This window comes from Centropristis striata, chromosome 7 (genome assembly GCF_030273125.1).
Source record: "Centropristis striata isolate RG_2023a ecotype Rhode Island chromosome 7, C.striata_1.0, whole genome shotgun sequence".
Classification (NCBI taxonomy): Eukaryota; Metazoa; Chordata; class Actinopteri; order Perciformes; family Serranidae; genus Centropristis; species Centropristis striata.
In genome coordinates, this window is record NC_081523.1 from 14,195,938 (window position 1) to 14,209,126 (window position 13,189).

Genomic DNA, 13,189 nt, shown 5'->3' on the forward strand with positions numbered 1-13,189 from the left:
CACATCTTTCATTTCTCCTGTTCACTTGCTGCTAACACACTGTATGCTAATGATGAGAGGTCGCTGTTATGTCCTACTTGAGCACAACCCTAATTGTTTCCTTGTTTTGTTGCTACATATTTCTTGTAACAGAAAACCATGGGCTATTTGGAGTGGGAATCCACATCCCTCTGCCAAAGCACAGCAGGAGAGGGAACGTGTACAGAGATGTTCGGAGGCTGAAAATCTTATAAAAGATACTAACATTCAGTTTAAGAACTAATAGAGGCTTGCACACAACTTTTGTCAGCCCTTTGGAAGAATAAAAAACGTTTGAAGTGCCAGAATAAGCATTTTGCCTGGTGGTAAAGTCAGAGAGACCTGGATTTAATATGCATCTGACTCATAATCATTATCTCAAACTACCGTACTTCTTGAATAGTTTGCATCTTCTGCTGTGGGTTCAACACTCAGACGCTTCATTAAAAAAAGAAGTGGTTGTATAAAAATAACCGTGTACTTGTGTGCCGTCGAGCATGGAGGCACTCAGGAGCAGCGCCTTTTTCGGTGGGGTAGCACAGTAACTAGTTAGTTTTTGAGCTAATTCCCGAGTCACAGGCGGGGTGGCCCAGTTTAGAGGCTTCAAAGGCTGGGTTTGGGGAAGCACGATACAGCAGGACGTCTGCCCAGCTCTGACCAACACACTTCAAATGTGTATCTGTGTCTCTTGGTCGGGTATCAAACTTTTAACTGTTAAGTAAAGGAAACAGTCAGTGTGTACACTTGCGATTTAGGAGATTGACTAAAAGTAGTTTCCAGCTATAGCCTGTTTCTGTCTCAATGACAAGTTTTGACCAAAAGTGACACATGGGCAAACAAAGCTGTGAATACACCCAGGTGTGTTCACAAAATCACCCCTGATACGAATACTACTATATTTGATAAATACAAAAGTAAGCGTTTCATGCATGAGCCAATAAAAAAAGCAGATCTCCAACCAACATGCTCTCTTTTCAACCCGACAGCCAACGAGAATCACAACAAATGAAATCAAAAAGTAGCAGTCTCTTACATATGGCAAGATGAGAACTCAAAATAATGAACATCAAAGATTTGCACTTGATACAAAGGGGTCTAAGTGTCCTATATCAGTCTACGCAGTCAAAAAACATTCTAATTTCACAGTTGATTTGCTGCACAGGACTCCTTTAAAACCCCTAAAAACAAATCAATTGCTTTATTTTCTCACACAGCAGCTGCAATACACTGTGCAGATCAAAGGTGGAAGAAGCACGAATATATCACTGCATAATTAAACAGCTAAAAAGGACAAAGTTCAATATAGATTATTTTAATTGTCAGTAAAAAAAAATACACCGTGACTTCACTGTAAATATCTCCAGTGTTAGCCAGAGTGTAAATCCTCAAAAAAGAATAATTATTGTGGCGAAAAGAATTTATGATGTTATTAACATATCTATAGAAAGTCAAATTCATCTTTGTTAATTGCACTTTTTGTCTGATTTCTGGCAAATTAATTACACTCAAAATACAAGGGTAGGGAAGTGATGAGAGATTATGTTACCATATAGTGCATTTAATGTGTTTTTTTACCACAATGCAGTGTATTTTTTATTGTACATATTGTATTATATTTATCATTCTGCCCAACCAAATCTGGCAAAGGGACTCAGATAAAAAACAATTGCCTTTAAGTTTACTGACGTACATTTTCTTTTGTCAGAATGTTAAATAATGAACATTGTCTCTTTTCAAATTACTAGAATATAAATAAATAAAATAACTTTACGAAAGCATAGAAAATAATTATCATACTTACATACAGATTCACTGATGAACATAATTCTTTATAACAGAAACAAACGGAAATTATTTATGAGGCACTAAATTATTTACACAATATTGTCATGTCTATTATTGACACGATATCAATAACTGAAATACTAATCACTTGTTTAGTACGATCACCGTTATGTCAAAACACTAAATATTTAACATAATCCAAAGAGTGAAATAAAACTTAAAAAAGAAAAGAAAAAAATCACAGTGCATGACTTCCACCCTTGGTGCATATTTATGTGACTTATGACTCGCCTTCACAAATGTAAATACAGTTCACCTTTCGGCTTAATGCACTTGCATTCCAAAAAAAACAAAAATTGTTTACATCCCCTCAGGTGATGTAAATAGCGGGTAGTATATTGCAGCTTGTGGAAAATAAGCCAGTGACAATGAGAACTAAAGAACTGATAAAAAAAAAAGAAAAAACTGCTAATACCACTGTGGAAGGAGGAAAAGGAGGGAGGAAGGGAGAGGGCCAGGGAGACTCCATCCATGTACCAGGACACAAGTGAAGAGTGCAGGAAAGGTGAGGTGCAGTGCGGTCGGTAGTGGGGTTACAGTACAGTCGGAAGTTGTGTGGGTGGGGGAGTTGACATGCTGTTTTAGTTTACCTTACTAGATCGTTTCCAGTTCCTTCTCAAAAGCATGGTCTGTAAATGAGACAAAGCTGTTACAGAGCGCCCCCCACTGTCCCCCCCTTAGAGCTGCAGGGTCAGAGGTTAAATTGCATGGGGTGTATGAAGTTCAGATGTTAGCCCTGGCCTGGTGCTGGGTGGGGTGCGGGGTTATATTAAGAGACAAGGGCAGCTGTCATTCATGCAAGTTAAGTAAGCAAGGAGTGCATAAGAAGCGCACTTACTCGTCATATGGTGTTATGAAGTGTTTGCATTATGCAGACATGCACTCCTACACACACGCACATATAGACATGTAATGCTGCTTTTTGTGCCTCTCATACAGTGCAACATCATTTTTATACTTTAACAAATGTAATTTCCATTCCTAAACCTAAAGATGGGAACAGAGCTGCCTCCTGGTTTGTTTAACTTAGTTTTGACTTCATTGGTTGGCTAAAATGATGCACAATCCTCTTGAAAAACAGTTAAACATTGTACCTAACTGTACACAAGAGTAAATACTGTTTTGTACTGGCAAGGAAAAATAGTATTAAGAGGATTACAGACATGTCCTTGCCACAAGTCTCAAACTTTGACTTCATTTTTTAGATAAATGTGGCTTATTTCTTCTTATTTGAGTTAAATTTAATCACCAATGCAAAGCTTTAAGTATAAAAATAATCATTACATGAGAGGACTATTTACATGTGCACAAACAAACACACAGTTCCCTCATGTCAACCCAACACTCAGGACCTGAAAACACACAGTATATGCAGGTCATCAAACACAGAAACACTGCCGATGCTACATGATTGCTAAAATGACCAGATTATTAGAAGTTCAATAAAGGATTTATTTAAAACAAGATTCAAATTCTGTATTTTCCCCGTACCCTTCCATACCAGTAGATGGCAACAGAGGGAGTCATCCTGAATGTACCAGTGTAACCTTGTACTCATTTTCTTCACAGTTGGAGAAATCTAAAATGATGCTTAACCTAAATAGAGTTTATTTGTTCTGTCAAATGTGGACTCTCTGAACTACAGTACTAAATAAGCAGCAGAATTAAGACATCAGATCAAAAGGAATAAAATATTTCCCCCATGACTCTGCCTTGTTCCGGATCGAGCATGCAGGGGTCCAATTAACCAAACAAATAATTGAACAGAAATAAATGCAACTCTGAAACATTGAGCACATCCGCAGAGGCACGAGCCAACATAATTAGGAGAGAGAATCTAGTGCTCTTTGAACATGGAACTTTTCCACAGAACATATTAATTACACTTGTGTTTATGCATATGCGTTTGCTGGGTTGAAGAGTTTCCAGTAACTAAGGCTGAATGAAGCCAGCACACTTTAGTTCAACACAGCCAGCGTGGGCTTCTGATGTATGACGAGAAACAGTTCATTGACCTGGAATAACACTATTGCTGAACCTCAATTAAAAAATGTCATAAAACTTAAATTGACTTGTTTTTTAAATTTGCTTTTGTTTACGACTGAAAAGCAGTTAAGGTGAGACACTACGGGAAAAAAAAACATTTAGGTGTTTATTTTACTACACTTTTGTCTATTTGGGTATGTAGATTTCATTTGTATTTAAACATACCTTTAGGAAAAAAAATTGTCTTAATGTATATATCACCTGGGGAAGTTTTGTGGTGATATCTATTAGTGGAAGGAAGGGTTATACAGACAGATTTGTCCATATATCATTCATACCCTAATTTATATAACATTTAAATTCTAAAAACATGGTAAAAATGTATTATTTTATATGGCCGTTTTCTGATTTATTGAGCAATACCAACAGATATCCAAAATTACTCTAATATGTCAACAAAATTAAACATTCATTTTGAACCTGGATTTATCGAATGTTCAGGTTTTCTGTTCTGAAAAAAATATATCCATACATATTTAATAAGACTATGTCTCATTTTCATATTAAAACATAACATTTGAGAAAACGTGTTAAAAGAAAAAAAAAGATTGTGAATGTCAACTGGGGAAATTTCATGGTGACATAAGTTGGTTGTTGTTTTTTATGCTGTAACCAGTAGTGTCTCCCCTTAAACTCAACTTTGCTCTTCAAGAGTTCCATTTGACTTCAGTTTATCAGGCATATTATTCTTTATCTTAAATGAATGATTCACCTGAGTGAGGAGGAAATTGTGTGTGCAGGAAGAGAGAAAGATGATTGAGTAATGTGATTGAAAGTTCATATAGTTTCCTTACAGCATCCCTTACGTCTCCCTCCTTCGGTGTCAGGGTGACGGATAGTTCCAGACTGCCCAGGTTATGTTCAGGGTACTGTGGGTCCTTCAGGTCCAGCGTCACATCCAGTGTCCTACAGGGAAACACAGTAAACTACATAAAAATGTAAACTGTAAGTGCTTACATGAACACTATACATTCATATGCAAAAAGCGCATGGATTCCACATATGCGCAAATAAATGAATGCATGAATTTCACAAACTCATTCTCTAACATAGAATGGACACACATAATTAGTGCAAGTCAGACTCAACAGATATGGAGAGATAAGCTACCAAGCAAGCTGACTCCTACGTTCTGCTTCTCTCCAGCTGTCTTAAATGCTGCTTTACTTACGGTTTTCAGTGAGTTACAATGACAACAAGCGTTCAACCTTGCTAACAATCTTGAATTATGCATAAAGGAAGGTCATTAGTAGGATAGTCAAGCAGGTAATTACTGTTCCAAACAGCACACTAATTAACAAAAGTATCTGGGAGCTTAACTCAGTTTAAAACCTGCTCTTATCCTCTATTCCTCTCAGGGTCTTACGATATGATACATACCACGATGTAGCATAGCAGTGACATGATTTCTGGTAATTCAATAACTAAACATTCTATATGAAAAAACAAAATAGTAGGTTTGTATAGTCCACGTGTTTATGAATGTTTTATGGTGCTGTTCATGGTTTGGTTACATCTGCAGGAGTCATCCAGTTCTGATAAGCATGATTTCATCTTTGGGAAAAGGCATCTCATAGGGAGCATACTTTATTGTCAAAAATGTCAATTTGAATAAAAGATCATTATTACAAACTAGTTTGATAGAAAGGAAAAACTCATTAAGTGGACACATAGTGGACATGCATTCTAATGTTCATATTAAAGCCTCCACACACATTCACACAGGTGGTTTCACATGCCTGAATAGGCTAGAGCCATAGTTTATAAAACTTTCCCTGCTATTACAAGTCCAAATGTCTGCTGTGAAAAAGCCCTATTTCTAGCATAGTTGACCCAACTTCCACCTGACAGGAGGTGTAATCAGCCATAGTAATTGAAAACACCTGTGTGGGAGAGGAAAAAAAAAGAATGCACACTGAAAAATGTGACGCCTACTCCAAAGTGACTGATGGCATCGCACCACACAAATTATACAATAATTACACTTAAAGAGTTGGTAACGTTTCTTCCCAACAAAAAAAAAAGTGATGCTCTTTTGTTGACTAATTACCCTTCATATGCTTCTTTGTACAATCAAAACTATTAATACAGCCCTGTTATGCTTCATGAGATTTGAGGCGAGTTAACAAAAACACCACTAGAGGGAGACAACAGACATATATTTGAGCACAATGATTGCATCTAAAGCATGGAAAGATGCTTGGAGAGGGTGTGCATCAAGAAAATAGGTGTTATTGTACGAGGGAGGGCTCAGTAACCTTTAACCTCACCATCTGCTGTCTCTTGATACATAATCATCTCTATATATGCAAATTACCGGGGCAATGCAGCTGCCAATACATTGCTTCAAATACAATCAGTGGAGTACAGTTAATAGGAGGGTAAGAGATTGAGGGTGTGTAAGGTGTTAGTTAAAAGAAGAGAAGGCAGTAATAAAGAGATAATGAGACCTCTGATGTTCCAGTGACTCCAGGTGGAGGTATGCTGAGCCCATAAAATCATCCTGAAATCCAAAGTCATAGTCAAAAACCTACAAAGAGACAAGATATAACAGCTGTCAATAGAGGATCCTCAACGTCACATTGCAAATGTTATTTGTCACACTGTTTCATTATACTGGATATAAAAAGCAAATTTGAAAAGTGATTTCATGCACACTGGCACTTAACACTCATCCAGAATACAACAGCAATTCCTACAACAGGAGGACTTTGAATTCCAGGATTATCTGATGCACCTTCACGTATAGCGGGTCCTTCAGGGTTTCCACCAGAAGGCTAACTCTCTCGTCCCACACTGGGTTGAGATTCTTATGGATGGTCTTACTCCTGAACACCTCCTTCCCTGCAATCTTAAACTTCACATATGGATCACTGGTCCCTACAGGGAAAGACAGAAAACACAGAGAAATACTGCTGAGCAATGAGCTTAAAAAGAGTATGATAAAGGGTAAAACTGAAACTGTACTGTTGGAACATCAGCTTCTTCAGTTTATGCTATTGTTTAAATAGTGCAATTTACATATTTTTGATATTATAAAGTATTAGTTACTAACAATAGTGTCAAAAAGATTAAAATTAACCTTGATAGAAAATGCTGATGAGATGTGAATGAGGCATTTTCAAAGGAAGAAAAGCATCCGTTTGCAGTTTATATATTTAATATTATACCGCGTTTTGTTTTTTACTTTTAATTTAATTTAATTTTTCATTCTTAACAGAACAGGACATAGCACCTCAAAAAATTAACAAATAATGATAAAAAAAAAGATGTTGGCAAAAGGAGGGCTTTTGTAGTAGATCAGGGTCATTTAAAGATGCACATAATGTACGCTACACAAGTCCATCCTTTGTATAAAAGTATTTGTTTCAGTTGTAGACATGAAGTGATTCGTTCCATTTCTGTGTGTAAACCTGTGTCAGACTCTGAAACCACTGAGCAATAAATAAAAGGTATCCACAGCAGATACTTAGATCTTTGCAATATATCTTTTAGAGGTGGGGGGAAATCAATACAGCATGGTATCACATAGTATTAAAATGCAGTTAAACAGTTAAATCACAATACTCACCAAATGGCAAACTGCTTAAAATCGAAATAATATCGTATCATGACTCAAGTATCGGAATACAATCGTATCGTGGGGCATCTGGTGATTCCCACCTGTAATGGATGATTTACAATCTTAACAGTGATTGTCACTACAAAAGTCCTCATGTGTTTCCATCCTGGAGTCTTTTCCTCAGTTTGGGTTAGAGACAGGTTAAAAATTCTTGTTCCATTTTGATAACATATTAAAGTCAAAGGGTTTTATTAAGGGGATTTTGAATATGTCTTTTTTTTTTATCATTACATGAATCAGAAAATACTGCACTGTGAAGAATTTCCCTGTAAAAAATGTTAGAGATACTCCATTTGTCTATTTTTTTCCTTAAAGGTTCTATATAGAAGCGTTATTTTAAGAGTGCACAGGTGCAGAGGCTTTATACACAGGAGAAATGACAGTAGTTATAGTTTGTAATTTTCTTTATATAATTCAATTACTTTTATAGTTTATGTCTGCATTTGTGTATTTATTTTTATTCAACCCGATACACAAGTAATGTCATTGAGAAGCGGGGTCTCATTGTCAATAGCGATTTATAAAACAGCTGGAATATGAATGTCAATGTTCACACATACGTGCATACATGCACGCGCACACACAGTATAATGATTAGTGTATGATGATCATTTTTACTTGTAAATGCAACTGCATACTCAAGGCAAATAAAGAAGACGTCTGAAATTAGAGTATTTCTAGTGTACATAACAATTATTAACCAGTTTGGAATGAGACAGATAGAAACGGACAGAAACACAGATGATAAGATTTAGTGGTCGACCAAAACAAGTTTTTTATTATTTTGACATGAGTCTTAACCGATCCCCGATGTGCTGCCGATTTTTTTGAGCTGATTCTTGAAGCCGATATTACCTTTTCTCCCTCCATTTACATGATAAAAATGACACAATGATAACAAATGTTACACAAGTCTCAATTTAAAAAAAAAAAAAGAAACATTTTTTAACAAAACAAACAAAACATATTAACAGTTGGATAGCAAACAATGTGTATGTTGTTATAGGCCTTAGTCTAGGTGGTGACGCCTCAGATGAGTCCACATATTTGATGTGTTTTTCTTTTTTCCGGTATCAGCAGCAGCTCACCAGCAAATGGCAGATGTTGCACCGAGCCTTGCCTGCTGTTGGCTCAGTGAAATGGGCTAATTGACCGGCGAACGCACGCACGCATCGGCCGATGCAAGTAAAAAACGCAAATATCGGCCCATATATATCGGTCTATCTCTAATAAGATTTAACTTTGGACTAAAACCTCCACTTTGATTGAAAGAGGACAACTTAAGGAGATCACTGGGAATACTGGAATAACTCCACTTCACCCAGCTGCTGAATCCACAAAGTGAATGACAGTTTTACAGGAAAGTGAAAGTAACTTTCAGAGAACAGGAAGTGGCTGGGCTGTTTGTTTGCTGTGTTTTGAGCTTCACTCAGACTAAATGGCTTCCAGATTAGAGGACGATCTCTGCTGTTCTGTCTGCCACAACTTTTTTAAAGATCCTGTCCTCCTGTCATGCAGCCACAGCTTCTGCAAAGAACGTCTGCAGAGCTGGTGGACGGGGAAACAAACCAAAGAGTGTCCGCTTTGTAAGAGAAGATTTTCAAAGGGTCATCCGACTCTTAACCTGGTGTTAAAGAACCTGTGTGAGAGTTTCTTACAGGAGAGAGATCATAGAGCTTCAGAGGCTCTCTGCAGGCTGCACTTTGAGAAACTCAAACTCTTCTGTTTGGATCATCAGCAGCCAGTGTGTCTCGTCTGCAGAGACTCAGAAAAACACATCAACCACAGAATCAGACCCATGGATGAAGCTGCACAACAACACAAGAAGGAACTTCAGAAAACTCTGGAGCCTTTAAAGAAGAAGTTAGAGGTTTTTAAAGAAGTTAAAGTGAAGTTTGATCAAACAGCAGAACACATTCAGGTCCAGGCCCGACGCAGAGTTGCAGATTAAGGAGCAGTTTTAGAAGCGTCACCAGTTTCTAGAAGAGGGAGTGGAGGCCAGGATGGCTGCACTGAGGGAGGAAGAGGAGCAGTAGAGTCAGATGATGAAGGAGAAGATGGAGGCTCTGAGCAGACAGACTGCAGCTCTTTCAGACACAGTCAGAGCCACAGAGGACGAGCTGAGAGCTGAACACGTCTCATTCCTGCACAACTACAATGCTGCAGTGGAAAGAGTCCAGCAGCGCCCCCTGCTGGAGGATCCACAGCTGCCCTCAGGAGCTCTGATAGGCGGGCCCAAACACCTGGGCAACCTGACCTTCGACATCTGGAACCAGATGAAGGACATGGTCTCCTACAGCCATGTCATTCTGAGACGAGGAGAGAAACAGCAGCTTCCTGATAATCCAGAGAGGTTTGGTTATTCCTGCTGTGTTCTGGGCTCTGAGGGCTTTAACTCAGGGACTCACAGCTGGGAGGTCAAGGTTGGAGACAATAAAATCTGGTCAGTGGTCAGTTAGCAGAGTCTGTCCAGAGGAAAGAAGACATGAAGTCTGGATTATGGAGAATATGGTTCTGTGGGGATAAATACTCATATTGGTCACCATCAGATAGAATCACTGCTCTCGTAGTGCAGAGGAAGCTCCAGAGGATCAGAGTAAATCTGGAGTGGAACGCGGGAAAGCTGTCGTTCTCTGATGCTGAAACTAACACACACATACACACCTTCACACACACTTTCACTGAGAGGATGTTTTGATTTGTTATCAATGAGGATTGGAACAATCTCCCACTGCAGGTTTTATCAGTGAAGGTCTCTGTGGCTGCAGGACAACAGACAACTAGTATTGTCAACTAATGTTCTCACCACTACTAGTACATTACTAGTCCAACAAACTTATGTTAATGATACAGACTGTAAAATTAGCACACTAAGCTAGCTAGCAATATTACTAGAAGCTTAACATAATACAGGGTTGTACGGTGATACATATATGTAGCAGATGATACAAAAAAACATTCTGTGCTATGGATGAAAGAGTGGGGTAAAAAAATTGATACACATAGTATCGTGATATTTTGCGTGGCAACATTATAACGATTCATGGCCGCCAAGTATCGATATTTAGCATTCTGACAGTCCGTCAGTGTTTTTGCCATATAATGGCCGCAGCTCACTTTTAGGAATAAACTGGATATATGGTATTGTATGAAACTAAAAGATCTAAGGAATCTATAGGATATCGTGTCGGGAAGTTGTCGAAATAACAATGCAATGCAAAGTTAGGCTTTTTTTAATGTTTCATTCCAAAAAATCCAGAGCAGTGAAGCTTAAAGTTGAGGAAAGTTTGAGAAAATGCTGCAGTTGTTGTCATCCACACATGTTTGATATCAGTTAAGTTCAATTTGACTGAATACTTTGTTGGTCAGTCTGTGGGTTTGACTGTCATTGTGGAGAAATAAAAAGACTGAAGTGCGATTAATAGACTGAGAATTTTCTTTAGTTTGACAAAACGATTCTTGATTGAATTTAATTTTGTGACACAAAATGCAGTTGAACAGTTAAATCACAATATATTGTATCACAATACTCCCCATATGGCAAACTGCTTATAATCGCAATAACATTGTATCATAACTCAAGTATCAGAATAAAATCGTATTGTGGGGCCTCTGGTGATTCACACCTCTAATATATCTGCAGGAACAGACACCATGCAGTTATTCTATTACAACTCTGATAATGTCACATGAAAATACGTCTTTTCTCTCTCATTATATTATATTTATATCTCATTATTTTTTAAAAATAGAGATACAAATATGCTTGTACACACTACCCTAAAGGCCTGATGAGAGAATCAGGCGTATCATGTGACTCATGCCCTGTTGTGATTGCCAGGATTTAAAGCTGAAGCTGGATGCTTAGATGCATGGACCTCATGTAGTGCCTCTGTTTGACCACTAGGTGGGGGCATTGATTTAAATTTGTGTTATTCTGTAGAAGTGCCAAATAATTTTTGTGGGATCAAAATATTGCAAAACTAGTCTATTTTTATAAACATTAATAATACAACTTGCATTCTTACAAAAATGTCAACCTGATGGTAGGCCTATAATACACACACAAACACTGTACTCTGTGAGAAACCTGAAAAACAAACTACAGGGTCAATAATGTATTATGTCTATGTATTCACTATTCCTCATGATGACCAAGAAGATGTAGTATTCTAAATCTACATTTTATTACCCTGATAAACGGGCATTGATCTTCATGTCAATTCCATTTCAGCCTTATTCTAACATCCTATTACCCACTGTCCATAAAGATCAAAATCAATTGGTTTGACAGACAAAGAATAGCTAGACAGAGACACGTCATAACAGAAACAAGCAGGGACATTCAAAATTATATGGAACCCATTAAGTTATAATAATCAATGACATTAAGTGCAGAGGTGCATGTCAGTGCATTTTATCCCACCATAAAAAGGTTAAAATGTTAATGTATCTAATTAAAAAAAGAAAAGCAACAACAGAGAGACTTGGTCAGACTGGGAAGAACTCACAAGGCAGTGTTTGTATTCAGAGTTTGTGTTTGTGCAGGAGATAATCAGTTTACTGGCTTGGCAGTCTCTTCACATCCAGACATAGATAACAAAATGTCCAAAGAAACCTGATCAGGATTAATCACAGCCATTTCAAATGCATTATATAATCACTGCACACATATGGTATATATAAATATATATACTATCTATAGTACATACAGGATAGATACAGCAGCTTGCTGTCTTATGAGAACTGTGTGTCTCTTTTCACAGTGCAGTGCAGAGAGACCATAATGTTTTAAAAGAGAAAATTGCAGTCACTGTATGTACAATTTGTAGGTGAGACATTAACTTGTAAGCATGAGATACAGTAATAGAGAGTTGGCTAACCTTTCAATGTTAGCACCACTAGGCTGCCAAAAAAGCTTAATGTAACATTGTAGCATACAAAATTCAAAACACTATTAAACTAATGTAAATGCAAATCACATGAAGAAAGCATATTTTCACTAAAAGCACAAGTTAATACACTTCATAAAAAGCTTGTCAATTAGAAACAAAGAAACCTGCAAGAAGGTTGCATTTAGTGTATGTATCTATTTGTACATGTACATGGCTGATAGATGTACATGTATGTAGACAGTGCTGATTCTCTCAGTCTGTGGTGTGACTCTTTACTTCTGCCTTCCTTCCCTCCATCTTTGGCATCCAAGAATCCCAGTGCCTTTCAACGCATCCTCCTAACTATCACTCCTTTCAGTGTTCGTACTGGAAGGAGTGATGGATGATGACAGCCACTTCCAGTGAAACGCTACCCTGGACTGATGCATTTGTTTATGCTGAACGTGTCGCAAATCAGTGCCTTGTTATAATCCGCTGTGACCAAAGTGATTACCAAGCAAATCGCAAAGGAGATAAGGGAATCCTATTATCAAACATTTCTCACTGTGCCTGTGGTTTATCCTTTCCGCCAGGATCTCTTGAATGAATGGAAGTGAGCATATAAAATGCACTGTACTGCACAATATATACTGTATCTGAGAACCAGAGCAGCCATAATCCTGAGGTATATTGTTTACCTCAGTATTTTGATAATCTGCCCTGTTTTCATGTAGTCAGCTATAATGAGTCTGTGTCATAGACCAGGCTGACAGTGAAGATACCG

General features: G+C 37.7%; 1 protein-coding gene across 6 annotated transcripts in view; it reads right to left on the bottom strand.

Moving 5' to 3' along the window:
- The window catches only part of mctp1a (multiple C2 domains, transmembrane 1a), a 153,356-nt gene that overhangs the window by 68,067 nt on the left and 72,100 nt on the right, over positions 1-13,189 (bottom strand). For 4 of the 6 annotated variants that reach the window (XM_059337992.1, XM_059337989.1, XM_059337991.1 and 1 more), the window contains exons 3-6: positions 6,647-6,789; positions 6,360-6,439; positions 4,704-4,815; positions 2,454-2,492 (exon numbers count right to left, since the gene is read on the bottom strand). In XM_059337992.1, coding sequence (XP_059193975.1) covers positions 2,454-2,492; positions 4,704-4,815; positions 6,360-6,439; positions 6,647-6,789 — 374 coding nt within the window. The remainder of the gene's footprint in view (positions 1-2,453; positions 2,493-4,703; positions 4,816-6,359; positions 6,440-6,646; positions 6,790-13,189) is intronic. The other 2 variants (XM_059337990.1, XM_059337994.1) reach the window with 1 other exon arrangement.